Raw genomic sequence first — 21,746 nt, forward strand, 5'->3', positions numbered from 1 at the left:
TGTAATACTTTGTAAGGTCCTTGAGAATAATCAATAAAGTGGTCGTATATATATTCCAGTTGCAAAGGCCGGGGTCATCCTCCATTTCTTTTTTAAATTGAACAGACAAACTGAGAAAACAGGGAAACATCGACATCGCCCACACAGAACGAAAACATCAGCAAGCATCCTTACTGACATGAGCCTAGAGCGGCGCCGGCAGCTCCCGGCCGTCTCGCCCGGCTCCCTTTCCCCGTGCCGCACCCTTCTCTCCGCCGCGCTCAGAATACAAAGGGAGTCGGCCGTTGAGACCGGAGACAAACCTCCAGGAACGGGAAGAAGTACCTCCGGTGAGGCCCGACTTGACGGTGCCCGGCCTGTAGGCCGGCGCTCACTCCAGGGACGGGAAGAAGTAGCGGAGCACCGCCCGGCACCTCGCTCCCGCACCACCAAACACTCTCTATCCCTTCGTCAGATGTGTCATCAGTGATCAGTCCAGGTTTACGGGCCCTTTAAATGGCATACACATCAAAATCAAACACCAATCCATTGTCGTCCAGCCCGGTTAGGATACCTGGCTTTCACCCAGGCGACCCGGGTTCAAATCCCGGCAATGGAGCCTTTTTTATTTCTTTTTCGTTTCAACTTTTTTTTACTACGCCCAAATTGCTGCCCTTGTAGTACTAAATATTGATGCTAAGTTTAAACTTGACCTTCTTCCCTGCTTTTTATTTTGGCTATACACAAACTGCAGCAACTGTGCCGTAGGATGGCAATCCAACGACAGATCCTAGAAAACAACTTAATTCTCAGCTGGATCTCAGCTGGATCTCACCTTCCCTCAATTCATAATTACCGACGATACTATCTTCATAATTGAGGGAAGGTGAGATAAGCCACCTCACGAAGATTCTCTTGACCGTCCGATCTTTTCTTTGATGGCTGATAGTCCTTTGATGCTCAAGTCGTAGGTAGATATAAAGGGGGAGGGGGAGTGAGAAACCCTAGTCCTTGCCTCCCTCCATTTCACCCCCTGCCGCCGCCACATACGCTCCTCCTCTCCTCTCTCATCTCTCACGCCCCTCCTCGCCGGGATATCTTGATGCATGCGCCCGTGTCCCCGCCTCTTTCCATCCTTGGCTCATTGCCTCGTAAGAGCGCTCACATGTGTGGCGACACGCAGATGTTTCGTGACACTAACAAGCGAGAAGGCGGAGGACTCCTGGGTTCAACCTCGGGGAAATTTGCGGTGACCTCATGTGAGGCCCAGGCCTCCTCCTAAAAAAAGGTAGTGGCACTGACAATCTCTGTTGGGTGTAGTACAGATGCACGGTAAGGAGGACCGGAGAACCTCCCCTACAAATAAGAAACGATGGCAAGGATCCAGGGCCCCTCCGCGGGCATTACTGCGACGATAATGGATGGCCTCGGGGGAGCGGACATGTGGCAACCAGGTTGCTCTTTGCTCATTCCTGGGAAAGTGAGCGTGGTGGCACGAGTAGACTTATTGGCTAAGGCGGCATGGGGGAACAATGGAAGAAGGAATACAAGCCCAAGATTGTCAAGGTATACAAGTGAGGCATACTAGATCCTTGCCATCGGTTCATCTTTGCAGGGGAGGTGCTCTAGTTCTCCTTACTTTGATCTGTACTACAAACCCAAGATTCTTATATCTATGCATTCACGGCGTTCCTCCCTTTTCGTAATATTTTTTTAAATTAGGATTTTGTCAAATTCTCTTGTGAGCAATAGTCGCACAATGGGTGTCATTACATGCCTATTAGCAACAAGTGTCAAGAAAACATTAGTCTTAGTCATGCTTATGTCGTAGGATTGCAATCCAACGGCAGATCCTAGAAAACAACTTAACCCCAAGCTTGAGATTTTTCATAATATGGAATTACCGATAGTAATAGCTTCCAAATTGACGGAAGGTGAGGTAAGCCACCTCACATAGATTCTCTTGACCAGTCGATCATTTCATTGGTGGTCGACAGCCGTTTGATGCTCAAGTAGTAGGTAGATATAAAGGAGGACGTTCGAGACCCTACTACTTATCTTTCTCCATTTCACCCCATACGCCGCTACCAATTGAGCTCCTCCTCTCTCATCACTCTCATGCCCCCCTCCCCGTCGGGATCTCTTGATGCCTCCGCCCATGTCCGTGCCTCTTTCCATCCTTGGGTCCTTGCCTTGTTAGAGTGCTCACATGTATGACGCTACGCCGATGCGGTTTCGCGGCGCTGGCAAGCAAGGAGGCGGAGGACTCGTGGGTTCAACCCCGGGGAAATTTGTAGTGGCCTCATGTGAGGCCCAGGCCTCCTCCCAGGAAAGGTAGTGGCACTGCGATCTCTACTAGTTGTAGTACAGATCAAAGTAAGGAGAACTAGAGCACCTCCCCTGCAAAGACGAACCGATGGCAAGGATCTAGTGCCCATCACCGGGCATTACTGCGACAACAGTGGATGCCCCCGTGATGCGGCAACTAGGTTTCTCTTTGCCCATCGCTAGGCAAAGCGAGCGCAGTGGCATGAGTACCTGACATATTGGCTAAGGTGCCATGGGGAACGGGGGAAGAAGGATTCCCTCTAAAGTAGGTTGACTACAATGGGCGCTTTGGGCGGTCGTTTGTCCCTTCCGAGGCACTACCAACATCATGGCCTTGCATCCTCATTAGTTTAATTTGCCCCTTACCTTGCCCCTCTGGATCATAGAAGCAAGACACTTATAAGGTGGTGGCCAAGCTTAGTTGATTCATGCCATGGTGGCAGCCAATGGGGGTTTAGAGATTTTCTTGCTCTCCTCTCACGCAATTCATGCGTCGGCAGGGAAGCAATGTCGGAGGTGGCTTGTAGCAATGGAGCGACCTCAGAGTAGAGGCAAGAAGGTCTTGCATGGCAGTCGATGCCCCGTCTGCTTTCAACATCTCCAGGTAACATTGAAAGCCCGAGGCGAACTTATCCTATATTATTTCATAATTCATAGGTCAAGAATCAACTACCCTTTTTCCGCAAAAAAGATTCAACTAGTCTTCATTGATTCAATTTGTATGCATATATTTTGTCCACCGGACCTTGGTGAGATCGCATCAACCATTCTCCTCGTCTCCAATACCATGGTAGTTAACTAATTATGTTCCCTTACCTTTCTCCTTCCTATTTTATGGAATGTCTTCTAGATTCATCATAGGTTGTATCTTTTTCATAATTGGCATGCATAAAAAATCCCCATTCAAGAAAATATCCAACAAATTAGTAATGGGGCCCATGGAATTTGACCACATGTTATGTAGGGGGGTATCTAATAATAGAAAAATTCTTAATCTGGTTCTAGCACTAATTCACTTTCAATTTTTCACCGCTCTAAGTGTACAATGAATATAATTAATACTTCATATAATAACATTGGTACCTTATGACTTAACATCCTGACGCTTAGAGTTGTAGGGTTTTGTATAACTATGTGTGGCCTCTGTTGTCTTTATTAATTTAAAGTTGGGTGCTCCTTGCGCCTTTCATCTAAAAAAGTTGTAGGGTTTCCTTTAGAGTCCGTGTCTGGCAATACATAATTGTGTAAATGAGAACATTTAATAATTTCACATATCATCCTTGTCCTTAGATGTACTTGTGTTATTCAAAAGGAGCACATTCATCGGCAACAAACACTAGTGATATTTCATCTTCCGTGTATGATGTGACATACTAGATTGAATACAAGTGACTTATGAACACTAAGATATTTTTATTGTGTAAATCATGTCAAATTTTGTCTGAGCTTTAGTACCTGTTTCCAAAAAATAAATGAAGGTAGTGGAATTGTGTTAATTCAAACCCATGACATTCTTGTAGTGGGTCGTAAACAAAAATATATGCACTTGCACATCATGAAATGATACTAGTTTCTTGAAATATAATTAAGTCAAACATGATAGAAATGATGAACATAACATATGATACAAAAAAGCATTAAAAATTTAAATGCATACTAGATTTAAGTGAAATTACAAACACTCTCTAATACCTCTAGTGATAGAGTAGATCTTCCAAACACTCCCTAATATCACTAATTCTTGACTATATTTTCTATTAAGGATGTCATACTCTTGGCTTCCCATCAACTTACAATTCTCATTGGAGAGGTCATAAATTTAAGGCATGCACAGGTGAGATTCTTACACTAATGGTCGATGACCAGTTAATGCATATATAGTTGCCACTATCTCTACATCAAGCCATTTGGAAAGAATAGACTCACATTGAGCTTAAACCTTTATATTATGTAACAATTAACAACCTTGAGTAAGTACCTATCAATCTCTTTTTTGTCATCGCCGTCAAAATCATTGAAGGAAAGTAACAAGCAATTTGTGTGGACAAAATGTAAGAGAGACATAAGAGCATTAGGTAGCATACAACAGTTATGCATGGTCCATCTTTCACCATTCTTGGCCCATAGAGTTGAGCCCTAAATCCAAGGGATCATGCTATGAGCATTACCTTATGTGCAAGAAATTCTCCTTGGATGTACAAGGTGACGTTTTCCCCTCCATCTGATGTTAGTAGGCTTGTAAAACCATTTAACTACTCTGGCAGCGGTTGCTTCACTTCAGGTGAAAGTAACCCAATATGCAAAATCATGGATCTTTCACAATAGTAATGAAACATTTGATTGTGATGGGATCAAACTTCACATATTCTACTTCAAGTGAACTTTTTCCATAAATTTGTAGTAGCCTGCCATCTTAAAATTTCTTCTATACTAGATAATTACACTCCGGTTCCCTTATATTCAAAGTGTTATCCAAAGGAAATCTGTCTATAATAAAATATTGCCCTCACTTCTGCATTTTTGCTCATAAGATCGGGAAAAATGCAGGTGTTATTTTATCTCTTGCGATTGATTCCATTAGTGTGTTGCCTAATTAAAAAATCATACCCACTAACCTGGAAGCAGTGTGACCTAGTGAAGTTGCCAGCACCAATTTGCTTGTTAGCACTATAGCCAGGAGTGTTGGCAACTTTATTAGGTCACAGACCTTCCATGTTGGTGGGTATAATTGGTCAATTAAGTACTACCCTAAAGGAACCAATCGTAAGCGCCAAAAGCACATCTCCATTCTTGCCGACCTTATGTGCCAAAATGCAAAAGTGAGGACAATGTTTTACTATAGTTTGATTTTCTTAGGATAATACTTAGAATGCAAGGGGAACGGAGTGTTAAAGCTACCTAGTATGTAGGGAGAATGTAGGATGACAACCTACTCTAAGTTCATGGAAGAAGGTTTACTTAAAGTACACTATGTTAAGTTCGACCACATCACAGCCAAATGTTTTATCACTACTTTGAAATATCCGTTGGTATTTCACACTAAGTTACTTCCACTGGAAGTCAAGCTACCACTGCCATGGCCATCAAATTGTTTTACAAAGCTACTATCATCTAAAGAAAGGTTGAATTTCAACATCCGCATCCAAGGTGAAGCGTTTATTTTGGATAGTGGAGTGCTCACGCCAAGAGAAAGAGTGCCAGTCTAGCACTACATTTTTTAGATCTCTCTTCTTCGAGTTTGAGTATTCCTTTATAGTCTACCTCATTTTCCTTCCAAACTTCCACATCATCATGGCCAGGTGCCATCTTCCTAATTCATAGCCATTAATTTATATTGTTTCTGTGACTTCTATCTTTTCCTCATAGATTTATCCTCTTCTCTCTTGTTCCCTTTTATTTTGATTCATCAAGTAACACTACACTAGATGATATGACTTCAACTCTGGGTACCAACATATAGCTAACTCTAGTTCCATCAGGGTATTTAATATAGCAGTGTCACACTAAAAAAACTTAAACCAAGGTCTATCCTCATAATTCCAGACTTAACAAAGATGACAAGCCATATGTATTAACTTGTGCACATGCCTCCTTATGTGTAAGATAATCATATCCTCCGTGATGCTATGCACCTGTATTGTAAATCTCTAATTCTAAATAAAGTCAGTAGAGTATTAATAATTGGAGAGTAATAAAAGGAACCCTGATCACCCTTCCCCCTAAAATTTCACTCATAAACCATTTTGAGGAGGGGGCGTCCCTACTTTGGGGACCTCTTCTTTTATGGACACTACAACCATCCCCCGCCCCCTTAACTCATACTATTTTTTCTCCTTTTCACATTAAAAGGGGTAAAAATAACGGACGGCGACCGACTAGCTCCAGCGGCAGTCTCTGATGAGCTCTGATGAAGTCCAAGGGTAGTGGCAGGAGGAAAATTTTCATGGTGGTTAGTGGCGTTTGGGGTTAGGGGAGTGATGAGGCACCTTGTTCCTAGATGAAAGAAGGGAGGAGATGGAATCCTGGATGGGGGGGGGGGGGGTTCTCTGCTTTGGGGGGTCAATAGGGACATAGCTCAAGTGTGTTTTTATCCAAAATCCTTAAATGCCAGATAGAGTACGAGTGCAAGGGAATGTTAGAGTTATTTTATTTTATTTTTGCCTCAAGGAGATGTTTAGAGTTCTATAAGGCACAATCTAAGAAATTGTTTATGACATGTGTTACAATGACTTTCTACAGTGGCATAATCAAGAATAACCACAAGAAGGTCATAATCACATTCGGTATGAATCTAACATAAGCGTGAAGGACTTACGAATAGCCCCAAGTCCTTGACAATAAAAACAAATAAATGAAAATGAAAACATTGTGAATGAATGGCAATCTCGCAACTGTACGCCCATTTGTGCAGATGCATTTGCGTGTCTATGTTTGAAATATTTGGAATTTAACCTTAGCTATGGCATGTGAAATCGGGAAGCTCTCACAAATCGGCCTCAATCTTCAAGTTATGACAGAGAATACACATGATAATTAAAATGAAAGCATTGGAACTTGGAAGCAACCCGGGACACGACTCTTCAACATCAGGAGAACCACCTTTTGGTGGTGGTCGTATTGTGGGGGTTAAATCATGGTGCTGACATTTATACTGTGCGAGCCTCACATAGTCTTTTAAGAAAGTCTCCCTGTTGAATGAAGATGTATTACCCCTTGTTAACAGATCGGACGGTCGTGATCCCTGCCACGCGTCAGCTGATTAACAGTTTCGGATCCGTCCTCCGACTGCACGACGATGACACATTCTTCTCGCTTTTTGTTCTCCCCACGCTGGATCCAAATTATTCTTTCCCCTGTTGCCTCGATCGAAGCCAAGATGATCAGGAGTCAGCGGTGCCGGAACTGGGGCGACGACACCCCAATCGCCGCCGTCCGGAGCCCTTCTCTCCCTGGTGACCCCTTGTACTTCCAACAACATGGGGGTGGTCGCCCCTTCATTTGGCGAATTTCTGTTTAGACATCCTCCTTCGGCATCGGAACAAGATTCATTTTTCTTTCTTCCTTCCTTTCTTCCAGTTGTAGGCGGAATCTTGCCACAGAAATAGCCCCCTTTGCTCTAGCAATTATATAGTTTAATTAACAGAGCGATCAGGATGAACCTGGCGAGTTTTCCTCGAAAGGTCGTATCAGGCACGGCTCAGAGCGATAATTTGTTTTTTTTGTCGAAATTGGATTTTGATGTGCAGCCTTTAGTGTCGGCATATGGGGTGTAGAAGCGGCCGTGTGTTGTTAGTGCAGTATTTTTGTTTTGCAGAAGGTGATAATGTACATGTGGTTTCGGTGATATAAGCAGTTATTTATTTTATTTCTCTTATTAGGAAAAGATGAGTGTGGAAGGAAACGGCGATAGAACTAGTATAGCACATCTCACGTACTGTACGTCGCTCATATAGCGCTCAGAATCCATAATTAGTCACCAATCCATTGTCGTCCAGCCCGGTTAGGATACCTGGCTTTCACCCAGGCGACCCGGGTTCAAATCCCGGCAATGGAGCTTTTATTTTCTGTGATGTGCTGCCTTTTATTTTGACTATATCCAAATTGCAGCACTTGCTGACTATATAAAAACCATCATATATCACTAAAATATGGCTCTTTTGTGTTGCTGCCTTTTTTATTTTACTATACCCAAATTGCAGCTCTGGCCTCTTGTCAGTTATACAAAAAACACATGTAGCGCTAAATGTTTCTGCTAGTTTAAACTTGTTCTGTTTATGACAAAAAAGCAACTTGGCTGATTTCCATGGATTGTAGAATGAAAGTGAGTGTACGAAATGTTTTATCTCATTTTATGGAAGAGAGAATGAAACATAGGAGTTGTTTCTGGTATTTCCTCCCAACACTTGGCCGTTTGGGAGGCAAACAATTTTTATTTTTTGCATTTTTGAGCGTGGCGTGGCTTTGTACCTTTTTATTTTTATTTTTCTTTCATAATTTACAATAAAACTAATGTAGATTAATTAGATCAATACAAAGTACATAAATCAATCAATCTACGGTGTGGTTATAAGTGCGGTCGATACAAATCCTAATTAAAGGGATACATAAGTCAATAGGACAACGTCGTTTCACAATCTTCTCAACGGAAGGTTAGGCCCCAGGCAACGTAGTTTTGCTCCTTCCGGTCGTGTACCCTTCTTCGTTGTAGATGTCATCTTCTTCCATAGGGTCGACGCCAGATTGGTCAAAGAATTCGGATGGATCAACGATGACATGACTCGACTTTGTCGGGTCGGTTGTGTACAAGCGTTGGGCCAACTATCCTTCTTGTCCGTCCTAATGATATTCTTCATGTTCGGCTGCCTCTTGGTCCTTCCCTTCTTTCGGCTCTTTGTCGAAATGGTTTCTCGCTTCCTCATCCGCCGTCCCTTTGATGTCGGAAACAACATCCTCCTCGTCCTCACCATGCCTTGTCAACCCTATATAACCAGGCATGAAATCATGTTCATGCAAGTGCATCCTCACCTGACAAGTAAAACGATTGATCAAAACTTCATTCTTGCACTTCTTACAAGTACATAACATCTCCGTTTTATCCATTCAATTCATATCTTCCACCGCCACCTTGAAGAACCCATTTATAATTCGATCTGTAAGGATCGAGAGTATATCGCCCAGAGGGGGATGGGAGATTAAAAAATTCTTGCGAAAGTTTGAACCGAACGCAATCACAGCAGCGGAAATATTTCAGTAGATCAAGTACAGACTAATAGATCAGAGCTGAGAAAATATTTTGAGGAAAGATGCTATAATCGTTCGTGCATAATAGCTCACTGTATGGTAATGTAGCATGCTACCAGATAAAACAAACATGAGAAAGCAAACAGGGATGAATTAGAATGCATGGGAGTAAACGAGATACGAAAGACTACTGAAGAACAAATAGAGACGCGAGCAAGAAGAGTTAAAGCATAGTACCCGATGAGAGCAAACTAGTGTGAGATGTTACTAAGAACATAACTCAGTTAAATGACAAAGTAACACCACGGAACAAGGAGACGTGCATACAAACAAACAACCTTAATTAAGAACAACCAACTAAAAGATACTAAACAACATGGATGATACGGAAGAGTAATAGATGATAGATATAGTAGATCATAGATATCTATCTATACGAAGCGCTGAAAGTAAACTGCTAAAGGAAATGCAGTAGAGTAGAATGAACCGGTGGTGCTCGATGGCGACAGATGAATTTGGTAGACCAGTTCGCCCTTCTGCCAAAGGACTACTTCTAGTTGGAGGGACTTGTAATCGAACACAGGAGCAAACCTCTCTTCATTGTATTCTCCTTCAACTCGAAGCTGATCAGACTCCGGTTGATTTCACTCGTGGTAGATACTTGTCGGCGATCTCAAAACCTTCGACAGACTTCTTCGCAAACAATAATTACTCTTGGCTGCCTAAGACTTTGCTTGGTGAAAGACAATTACTCTTCATCACTCAAGCCGACACCTATCCGCCTAGAGAGTGTGCAGCTCTCAAGAGTAATAGGTACAAGAACTCTAACTCAGATCTACTGTGATGCGCAACCACCGTCTAAGTTTGGGCTCTTGGTTTTTTCTCGGTGTTTTTTAAACTCAAATCTCTCAAGAGGGGAAGCTCAATCAATCTTCTCAAAAATATCAAGCGGAGCAGCCAATGGACAAGGTTGGAGCAGGGCGGCTATTTATAGCCGCATCCTTCCCTGATGGGAAATGACCAAATTGGGCACGCGGATCAGCGAATGACCGAATGACACATTTCCAACGGTTGGATTTTGAGCACAACGGTAACATTCCTTACAGAGCAAGAAATGCTAACTCCTCGGTCCGAAAGATATCTCATGTAGCACCGAAGAACAACAGCTTCTGCTGACAGGTAATCATCCGTAATCGAAGAGATTTCTCTCAGTCTTTCATAGGTTTGGGCTAATCATCATAGCAGACCTAAGCATCGAGAACCTATACCCCTCTTAATAGTACAGATGTCATGTGACTCAAATAAGAGAAAGAAGAACAATGAAAGGAATGCTACGTCTTCATTTCACCTTCAATCTTCTCGACTGAAGTCATTTTTCCTTAGATGAACCTAAAAAATATTGCTTCATGTCAACAATAATTTTAAGGGGTCAATTCTTTGATACACTCTTCTCGCTTTCATGTCTTCTCGAAATGTAGCTCATCCTTCTCTGCAATGCAGATAATCTTTAGTGAAGTTCTTCGAACTTTACATTGAATGCATCATTCTCCTCGGGCTTGCTTGGACTATTTATCTCTGTGTGCACTAGCAAACAAATCAGTCCATGCCTGTTTTGACAACAATCTCCAAAACACAGGGGGCAAACCTTTACACCAACACGATCCATATTGTTCAATCGATCAAGCTACCTCCAAGGATATAAGGAAAATATATAATCAATGAGGTCATAGAAAATCTCAGCATTACCTTTGCTAAAAATTGGACAAATTGGGTGCTAGAAATTTGATGAAACGGAAATTTCAGCATGACCTAGAGATATGAAGATGACTGAGCTAGTCCTCGACAGATCGAGGCGGAGAAGTCAATCGTATGTATATAGGTTGTGGGTGCGTGGGGATCGAAGGAGAGTTATCTAGATAGAGGATTTAGATGGAGGAGTGGTAGCTATATAGTATCTCGAAAAAATACATGTGGTGTGGATTAAAAGTGGAGTGCCACTAACTAAGATTGCTTGTAAGCATTTCCACACTAGTGCGAGCTGGAGCCCGACCACAAAGCCGTCACACATAGTGACGAGCTGGGTTCCACCATCATGTGCTCGGCCTTAATCATCATAATGTGATCTAACCATACTGAGTAGCTCCCTTTGTCTCTTATCTTATCTATGTCTCATGTCCATGATGAGGTGATTGTAGTGCTAACATGCATAGGAGGCCTCCAGAGCATGACCATCGCTGGCAAGTCACACATGCCCGTGGTTATGTAGGTTGATGCATTCATGGGGTTCCTCCTTTTGTTTGCGATTTTTGGTCTCCGAATTTAATCAAGATACATTTGCTTTTTTTTTCCTAACCAGCAAACATGTGTGTGCAATGTGTGTCTCGACCAATATAGACATTAAAACACATTACATGCCCATTAGCAAAAGACGTTAAGAAGCACCAATATCTTAGTCATGCTCATCTTGTAGAATGGCAATTCAGTGAGCATGCATAGACAACAATTAGTCATTAGCTTGAGATTTCCATAATTACCCACCGGTAATAACTAGGGGAATGGGAGGAAAGCGAGGCATGCTAATTCACCTAAATTATCTTGACCGTTCGATCTTTCTTTGACAGTCAATAGCCGTTCGATTCTCAAACAAGGGGGTAAATAAAAGGAAGCACGGTAGAAACCCTAGCCCTCGTATCTCTCCATTCCACCTCCTGCCGCCGCCACACGTTTCTTCTCTTGCATCTCTCGCGTCGTCGCTCCCATGCCCCTCCCCGCCGATGTCTCTTGCTGCTGCCATTCCCGTCCCCACCCCTTTCCATCCTGGGCTCCTTGCCTCTTCAGAGCGCACACGGGTGTGGCCAGATGGTGGTGCAACCGTCGCATCACTGTAAAGCGAGCGGAGGACCCCCGGGTTCAACCCTGGGAAATTGGTGAAGGGCATGTGACGCCTGGGCCTCCTTCCCAGGGAAGGCAGTGCCGTCGACGCTGGCTTCTAGTCAGGGTCATCCTTAAGGGTGTGTGGGTTATGTGGCCGCACAACCCCCTCCCCCCATCTTACCCTCGAAGTGGGGGAGAACTCGGTAAGGAGTCCCTTATGCCTTGATTTTTATTTCTTTTTTTACCCAAGATATATTGTGCATTCGTGAAAAAAGTTCAGGTTTACAATGCCGCCATGGAAACCTTACTCTAAAGTCTAAACTGTCGGTCATGGTGGAAGAAAGAAACTAGGAATAAGGTAGAGCCATGAAGCTTTATTGGGCTTGTGGGAGTGTGGGCTGCAAAACATTTCCTGAAGGCTATGGACTTATTGGGTTAGGCTGAACAGGTAGTACCGACCGAGTCAACAATCATCATCCAAACATGACCCAATTGATTCAATTCAATCGCTTGGGAAATCACGAGTCAAGAGGAAGAATACTCGACGCTGGCATGGTAGGCTCTCGATTGTAGGGGGCATATGGATGGGGGCGACAAGACTACAAGCTGTTGGCTTCTTCCTTGTCTCCCCTCCCTCATTCCCTGAAGGAGCGGTGAGACCACAAGCAAGGCAGTGGGATGAGGCTAGTGGTAAGTAGTCAAATAGACATAATCAAAGGTATTGCAATTTTTTGCCTTCATACAATTGAGCATTTGTGTGCTTGAATTAAATGAAAGTGAAGTGCGCTTATTTTCTATACAGGTTACCGAACAAATTACAATAAGTGAAAGGGCGGTTTCTTATTTCCTCAATTTTGAACCAAAGATTAGATCTTCCATCTTGTAGAAGATTAACTATGAACACGTACATGTTGCTTCATTTCAATGGGTTTGATTATCATGGTAGAAAACATATTGTTAGCCACTTACTCAGGTTGTTGATCGCTACACAACAGAAATGTTGAAGCTCATATGTGAGACTAGTTATTGCGGGGTGTCTTGATGTAGATGTAGTGAAAGTACATAGACCATAACTGATCAACATTAAGTGTAATAATCTCAAAGTACCATGCCTCAAATTTATGACATCTCCAATCATGAATTGGTAAGGTGATGGGAAGCCATTATTATGATAGCTTCAAGAGAAAGAGTGCAAATCTAGCACTAAATTTTGAGAGTTTTCATAAGTTCAAATGACCGATACACCACACATTTTGATTATATAGTATGCTAGATCATCGTAGTCCTATGATTGATACAATATGGCCTTCAGTTATCTTATAGAATGTTTTTATGTAGCCATATATGTCTTTTTTGTCATGTTTGAATTGCTATATTTCAAGAACTAAAGAACAATCAATGTTGTGCAAGTCTGTATGCTTTGTTTATATTACAACACTAGAATTCCATGTGGTAAAACTAATATTCTCAAATATCTTCATGTTTTTTAAATATAGAGTAAAACGTAGAATGTGACATGATTTACTAATATCTTAATGTTCATGTCATTCAGTCTAGTCTGTCATGCCTTAACTCTAAGATATCACCAATGTACATTGTTGATGAATGTGTTGCACATTTCAAATAAGACAACATACCATCTGATAACAAGGATTACAATACCAATTTCTTATTATGTAGTTACACATGTATACGAGTCTTTGTTTTTCCATAGAATAAATACTTTTGTATGGTTGTTGTAGCGTGTAGGGTATGCATGACAACCCATTCTTAAATAAGAATGTACCTAGTTAAAATAGCCACCATGGTCTTTTAATACAACAATGTATGTATGCGAAAACAACTTAAATTGTGGGCATGTTTCATATATCCTCCTGATTTCACGTTAAACAAAAAAAAGATAAACCATATCTATTAACTTTCTTGCATATCTCCTTATGTGTAAGCCTGATCCTATGCTCCATGATGTTATACTCTGCATTATAAAGCACAAAACCTAACTAAAAACTATTGAAGAATTAATAATTGGAGCAATTAATAAGACCAGCTCCAATCACCCCCCCCCCCCAAATTCCCTTCAAAACACCTTTTTTGGGGGGGGGGCTCCCTACTTCGGGGACCCATTTTTATGGGCTCACCCACCCCTTTTTCCCAAAACCTCACTTGTACTCTTTTCTTCTTATTTTTCACATTAAAAGGGATGAACAAATAGCATACATTAGTTGGCAAGCTCTAACAAACTTTGAGGCGATGGCGGGAGGAAAGTTTCATTATGGTTGGTGGCTATTAGGTTGGGCGGGAGGGAGGAGACCCTATTCTCTCCCTAGATGTAGGGTGAAAAATGAGATGCATAGTCTCTAATTTTGGGAGAGTGTTGAACTGAAATCATTTGTCTGAAACCTTGGAGTAGGAGATAACATAGGAGTTCATCGGAAGGTACACGAGTTATCTTAGCTATAAACTGATAAATTATTTACTACTTGTGCTACTGTGATTTATAATAATTAATAATAACCATGTCAATCTTTTTGTAAGGGAAATAACCACCACAATCTTACAATAGCATTTAGTAAGGAGTTAAAATGACCCTGAAGCTAGGCCCTCCGGTGGCCCCAGGGGCCATGGAGATGCGATGGCCCCGACCCTTGCCAGTGGGAGAGATCTTGCTCCTTTTTAGGTGTTTTTGTGAGTTCGTTTAGGGCCTATGTCTTGCTCAGGAAGACGAGGCGGTGGTGTCCCCTTGAAGATGGAATAAGGTTCTTCCCGCCTAGCCCTCGTTTTGGTGATGTGTCATCGTCGGAGGGTGTGTGGAGGTGTGCCTTCTGCAGATCTTGCGGGATTCGGTCGCTGCTGGTCTTCGGTGGATCTGCTTTGATCCATGCTTCGTTATTGTGTCTACAGGTTGGATTCTTCCGATCTGTACTTCTCTTCATCGGCAATTGTTGTTGTTGTTCTGATGCGCTGGGCCATAGTACGACGACTTTTCGACTGTTTACTACAACAGGCCCGGCTCTGACGAGGGAGGGATGGTGACGAAATCACGCTTGTAGTCGTCGCTAAATGGTCTATGATCATGAATGCAATTATTATTATTATTATCGTGTTTCTCATACTGCCATACCATGATAAGTAGTAGACCGAAATTTCCCTCAAAGAAAAAACATGACGGTGAAGGTCTCACGGATCACCTCTAGTCCCCGAGCTATGAAAAAGGAGGAAAACATGCAAATGATAACGGAAATGGAAAGCATTGGAAGCCGTCTCCAACATTAATGACGTTAACAGATCGGACGGCCGCGACCCCGGACACGTGGCAGCCGATTAACGGCTCCTGATCCGACCCGGCCGCGGTCCCCTTTCCCCGACTGCAGAACGGTGACGCGTCCTTCTCTCTTTTTATTGCTCCCCGATATAGCCTGGATCCGAGATTATTCCTTCCCCTGTCGCCTCGATCGAAGCCGACGAGCTCAGCCGGCGCCGGAGCAGGGACGGGGACGCCCGTTGCAGGCCGCCTCGCCGCCCGAGTCGCCGCCGTCCGGGGCCCTTCTCGCCTGGTGAGCCCCCGTACACAGATAGGTAGTTTTCCGAGGAAAGTAGTTCTTGTCGCCCCTCGATTTGGCGAGTTTCTGTTCAGATAACCTCCTTGATTCTTCCAAGGAAGGTAGCTCCTTGATTTGGCCAATTTTCTGTTTAGATTTCTTTTCTACTCCTTCCTTTCCAGTTGCAGGCTGAATCTTAGATGTAAAGATTGCCCCCTCGCTTGAGCAATTATAGTTTAACGGACGTTTCCGAAAAAAGTATGTAGTTTAACGGAGCGATTAGGGTGTCTGTTCATCGAAGATTCAGGATTGGGCTGACGGGTTTCTCTGGAGAGATGATTTGTTGTTCTGTCAAACGAGAGAGGAATTTTGATTTGCAACCTATCATGTCGGCCTATTTGTCAGGAAAAATAGCAGCGTTGTTAGTGGAATGCTCTGTTTAGTTTTTATTACAACAGGATTCTGTACACGTGATTTCTGTGATAAGCAGCGAGTTGTTCTCTCTGGTAGGAGGCAAAGATGGAGCCTGGAAGGAAACCTCTGAGTCTGCTGGACCTATGCATCCGGAGCGCCGTCGACAACCTCAGGACCCTCAACAGCGTCGACATCGTGCCTGACGAGCTGCTCAAGAGAATCCTGCCCCACTGCACCTTGGAGCAGCTGAGGCACATCGAGAGTTGCACACATGTATGCTTCTCGCGGAGCAACTCATCTTCTTTGCACATCTATCAGGACGTGTTTGTGATTTTTACTCTTCTGCTCCGACAGGCGGACCTTACCGACGTTACAGATGTGCTGTGGAAGAGATTCTTCCAGCGCGAGTTCGGTGAGGAAAATATGAACCTTGCCATCAAGAGAATGAAGGAGAACGGGGTGCGTTACAAATGGAAGAAACTCTTTGAGGTACAATGATTCTCTAGTTGTTTTCTCTTCTTGCTATCTGTTTCGGTAAAATTTATGTTGCCTTCATTCTTGAAATAATTTGACCCTATACGTTTTCAGGCAAGAACAGAAAAGCAAAAGCAAGTTGAAGCAAGAATGTCGGCTGGGCTGAAAAACAAATATCAAGCAGCAAACGCTGGTAAGTAGATCGGTTGGGTACGGCATGACACCTATAACGTACCAACATTTATATTCTATAAACAGCATATAGCAACTAAAAAACAATGGTTTAGAAAGAAATGTAACATCTAATTATTTTTCTGACAGCCTGGTTTATGATTCACGATCAGTATGACTCATGTGCGATATTACTTTCTGTCTCTTTTTTATCCAGCGAAACAGAGCAAACAAATTAAAGTTTGTACGAAGATCCCACCGAACAGCAAAAGAAGTTTTTGGGGAGGTGATTTCCTGACCCTTTTTCTGCTCTATTCTCGCCAGCAGTATGCTACACTTACCACTTTTCCAGTTTCTGATAATATGCAAATCTTGACAGGAAGTGGATCCAGCAGCCTAGCCAACTCCAGCTACAAGAGCCCTATATTGAAAAAGGCAAGGATGGAGGTTGACAGGTGACTATCACTCTCGGAATGATGCCCATAAATGCTCAAAGTATCGTTTAATTTAACACACTATTTCTGTTACAGTCGGGCGAAAATGCAAGCTGCTATCCAAAGGAACACTGTTGCAAGGTTTGTCACACAGCAATGCGCTCTCATGTTGCACAATTTTGTCACAAATATCACCTATATTTTGTTCCTTCAATCCCTTGCAGTTTCTACCTTTCACACTGTATCAGTAAACTTTGGCTCTGAATTTACAGGTCATCACAGCCAGCAAGGCTGACCTTTCCTAGCGAACAGACATCGAGGACGACGACAATTCATCGACCTAATTCAACGATAACCATCACCAAACCAGTTGGTCCGAACAGGCCCATTCAAAAGCAGAACACCAGACCCAAATTTTAGAGGCCACTGCCATGACATCATGCTTGTGACCGTGGAGTTCGCCATGATTGCGCGGAAATCGTAGTTCCTGTGGACATTCAACAAGTCTTTGTGAGACAGGGAAGAGTCTTGTTTGTAGTTGCCCCAGCTGAGCACTTGTATCTTTAGGGGAGCAAACAATATCTGCACCAAACATTTTTTCAAAATTAGATTCAATCAAATCATTGAAATGCATGAGCTTCGAAAAATTGTGATTCTGATGAGAAATCCAGTAATAATGGCACATGACGAGTTAACTACTAACAATTGCCATCTCGAGCTCTCCTGCCAATTAATTCTGCAAGAACAATTCAGTTCCCCCTTTGTGTTGCCAGCTGATACTCTGACCTCAGAAGCTTCTGAATATTTGATTTGATATATCAGCAGCTAGCTTATCGATTTGTTCGTGAAACAGTATCTGACGAACTAAGTCTCCATCTGAGTTCAGAGTGTTGGCAGTGTCTAAAACAATACCAACCTTAATAAGTAGTAGTACTTGCTGCATGTATTTCAGAGTAGAAAATGGTGAAAAGCTTGTTCAAATAAAAATGTGGTGATGCATACTGATCAAGATATCTGCAGCCATTTGCCCAGCTACAGCTAGCTAGTCCACCAAGCTCTGTCAGTGGTACTGAAGATTGAGAAGATGCATATTAGAGTAGAGGGTGGTCAATGCTCTTTTCTGAATTCTGATGGAACAGAGCCCAGGTCTGGAGGATGGTTTTGCTTCTGCAACTTCTGGCACAGCCTTCGCAAGCAGAAATAATAAACATGACATTGAGTTTCAGACAAGCTTCAAAATATCGGATATCGGGTTCGTATCGGTTTGGCTTCGACATATCGGATATCGGATATCGAGTGATATATCGGACGATATGTAGATATATCGGAGAAACCAAGTCTAGTTTTTTTTCATTATTCTTGTTCAAAACATTCACTTTTAGTAAAAGAAAATGTATGATCTCAATGCTTTAACATAACACTTTTAGATTCCTAGTTTAGTAACTTGTTGATATAGAAACTAATAAGGAAGGACTCACAAAATCCTTACTCCATGATTAAAAACAATACGATATATATGCATTTGTACAAAACATTCTGCATGACTTTGATAATATATAATGAAGTTGTGAATGCATAATGTTATTTCACTGTTTTCTAATAAAAAAATTGTTGTCATCTACGTATCATTCTATACCGGTGGACATATCGGACATATCAGTCGACATTTTGGTCCTTACCGGATGATATGTTTGGGAAATGATATTTACCAAATGATATGTTATGTTTATATCGGTAGAGCCCCAAAAGTGATATATCGGCCTATATATCGGTCGTATTGGCCTAGATTTAAAAGCCTGGTTTCAAAGTAGTACAATCAGCTAACAAACTTTTCTTCTCCCTAAAAGATGACGAAATTAGCTAACTGAAACTTCTAGATTAGTCATATGCAATTCCATAACAGGGTTTTGTAAAAAATATTTAGTCATCTGGATTCGAAAAATGTGCATGAATTCAAAAATGTTAACAAAATTAAAAGAATGTTCGTGAGTTTAGAAAAAGTTCCCGACGTCAAGTAACCATCCCGGTTTAAAAAAATGTTCATGGATACAAGAAAAAATACCATGAAATTCTAATATGTTCCTGAATAAAAAAACATGTTTAAAAATTGAGAATAATTTTTTTGTTAATAATATCCGTGAATAAAAAAATGATCGTGAATAAAAATTTCAAATAATGTTTGTGAATCTAAGACAATTTTCCAAATTAAAAATATTTTCATGAATAAAACAATGTTTAAAGTTTTGACAAAATGTCATGATTCCAATTTTTTACTAAACATTTAAAAATGTCCAAATATTCGAAAACAAGTTCGTAGTTCTAAAATGTTCTGTGAACACAGAAGTTTGCGATTTCACATATTGTTCGCAAACTTGGAAAACAATGTTCATGAAATTGAAAAAATATCCACCATTATAATAATGTTCAAAAAAGTTAAAAATATTAGCAAAAAAATTTTTATGAATTAAATATTTCTCTCATGAAATTGGAAAAATCCTTTATGATTTAGAAAATATTTGTGGACGCGATTTTTTCCCCATAAATTCAAAAAATGTGTCGCAAATTTGAGAAAATGTTCACGAATTTGAAAAAATAGTATTCAGGAAATTCAAAAAAATTCCACGAATATAATGAATGTTAATCAAATAAAAAATATATGCAAATTATAGAAAATGCTAGAGAATCTGAATTTTTTTCTAGGAATAAAAATGTTCTCGAATTTTAGATTTGTTCACACTTTCTTGAAAAAATCTTGAAATGTTGTAAAAAGTCGTCAATTAGTAAAAAATAAAAATGGAATAAGGAAAGATGGTAATAAAAAACAGTTGAAACCCTGAAAAAGAATATTAAAGAACCTGGGCGAAGCCAGAAGAGTGTTTTATTAGTTCAGTCGGTAGTAACAAGGGTACAAAAGATACCTTCCTATCCATCCACCTATGTGGGAAATAGCCCACCCCCCTATGTCTCGCTTAACGCGAGAAAGAGGGAAACCTCACCTGAAGGGAGGTGCAAGGTGGGCCAGCCCAGGCATGCGGGAGCCACCGTCTTTTTCTAAGTTTTTTCTTTTATATTCTAATTTGATTTACACTTCCAAATATTCTTATTAAATGCATTTTTTTCATAAAATAGTTTAAATAAAATGTTAATCAAGCATTTGAAAATTGTTAAATATGTATAGAGAAAATGTTTCTCACGTATACTGGAAATTATTACACAAAATATGCAATGTGTGTGAAAAAATTGATCCTGTATTTAATGTTAATCAAGCAGTTAAAAATGTTAAACAAGTATTTGAAAAGTGTTAGTCAAGCATTTTAAAAATGTTTAATGTGTATATAAAGAATGTTGACTATGTATTCAAAAGTGCTAATCTGGTATCGGAAGAATGGTAATCAAGCATTTAAAAAATGTATATAGAAAAATGTCAACCGTATATCCAAAAAATATTAATCTTGTATTTCGAAATTATTAAATAAATATTTTAAAAATGTTTAATCTGTAAACAAAAAATGTTGACCATGTATTACATAAAAATCTTAATGTTCTACTTTATAAAAATGTGTATCAGGCATTTGAAAAAAAATTAAATATCCATAGAAATATTTTGACATGTATTAAAAAGTGTTAGAATTTTACTTGAAAGATGTTAAACATGTATACATGTATCAGATCTATACCAAAAGTACAATTTGGATGGACAAAATATAGACATCCAAAAATAAATAAAATTTCATAAAATCATAATCATGTATTTAATAATGTAAACATGTATATAAGGAAGGTCTCAAATATATAAGAAAAATGTAGAATCTGTTGTGAAAAAATGTTAACTCGTGTTGAAAAAAAAGAAACCGATGAAAACCAATAAAAAATGTAAAACAAAGAAAACCAATGGAAACGAAAATGAAAAACAAAGAAAACAAAAAAAGAATGAAAAACGCAAAAAAACATTACAAAATAACGAAACCGAGATAGAAGCCACGAAAACTGATGAAAAACAAAAGCAAAGAAAGAAAAGAAAAAAAACAACGAAAACAAAGAAATACTCGAATAAAAACAAAATTCGATGAAAACCGAGAAAGAAACAAAGAAAACCAATGAAAAAGCAAAGAATACAATAAAAACCCAAGAAAACCTTCAATAAAAAGAAGAAAGACGATGAAAACCAAAGAAAAAGCAAAATGATTTGGAGAAAATCGGAGAAAAAACCAAAAGATAAAAAACCTAAGGGAAACCATTGCAGCGAACAAACAGAGCGAACAGAATTGCAATGTAGCGAACGACAAAAGAAAGGGCAAATATGGGCCGACCCAGTAGCTACAGGTGGGAGGGATCCCTTCAGTTATGCTGAAGGACGGACTCACGCTAAGCTAGAATTGTCCCCGCGCCTAATAAGGTAATGCATGGGAGCTTCCATTAGATGCTCATTGCGTAAGGGAGGCTAGCCCATTGCAAGTAAGGCCCTGTTCGAAATCCCTCCAGCCCGCTCCAATATTGCTGACTTCACGGAGCTGTGGAGCTCGATTTTAGCCGCTCCCTGAAAATGAGCTACAGACTGGTCCACTCGGGGAGCACAGCCGAGGGAGCGGAGAGGAGCCGAACGCGGCCTAAGACTCTCGCTCTATCGGCTCTCGGTATTGTAAAGATCAGTATTTCCTAAATAAATGATTTTTAAAATTTGAGTAATTGTTTGAAAAACATAAGAATTTTTTAAAGATTTTTGTAAAATAATACAAAAAATGCTAATTATTTTTTAAATTTCTGGAACGTTTAACCATGAATTGTTTTATAC

The 21,746-nt window shown here is 40.8% G+C and overlaps 1 protein-coding gene and 2 non-coding genes across 3 annotated transcripts; all 3 read left to right on the forward strand.

Moving 5' to 3' along the window:
• Window positions 1–524: 524 nt before the first annotated feature.
• Window positions 525–598, forward strand: TRNAE-UUC (transfer RNA glutamic acid (anticodon UUC)). The gene has a single exon. It is a non-coding gene; the product is annotated as a tRNA-Glu (tRNA).
• A 7,189-nt stretch (window positions 599–7,787) lies between these two features.
• On the forward strand, window positions 7,788–7,861 carry TRNAE-UUC (transfer RNA glutamic acid (anticodon UUC)). The gene has a single exon. It is a non-coding gene; the product is annotated as a tRNA-Glu (tRNA).
• A 7,449-nt stretch (window positions 7,862–15,310) lies between these two features.
• On the forward strand, window positions 15,311–17,601 carry LOC125544467 (transcription elongation factor B polypeptide). Its single transcript, XM_048708175.2, has 8 exons — window positions 15,311–15,476; window positions 15,972–16,148; window positions 16,230–16,364; window positions 16,464–16,542; window positions 16,738–16,806; window positions 16,900–16,975; window positions 17,051–17,095; window positions 17,227–17,601. The coding sequence occupies exons 2-8, from the start codon at window positions 15,981–15,983 to the stop codon at window positions 17,372–17,374; spliced, it is 720 nt and encodes a 239-aa protein (XP_048564132.1). The 5' UTR covers window positions 15,311–15,476; window positions 15,972–15,980; the 3' UTR covers window positions 17,375–17,601.
• Window positions 17,602–21,746: the final 4,145 nt, after the last annotated feature.

Source organism: Triticum urartu, chromosome 1A, assembly GCF_056163025.1.
Source record: "Triticum urartu cultivar PI428250 chromosome 1A, HENAU_Tu73, whole genome shotgun sequence".
Classification (NCBI taxonomy): domain Eukaryota; kingdom Viridiplantae; phylum Streptophyta; class Magnoliopsida; order Poales; family Poaceae; genus Triticum; species Triticum urartu.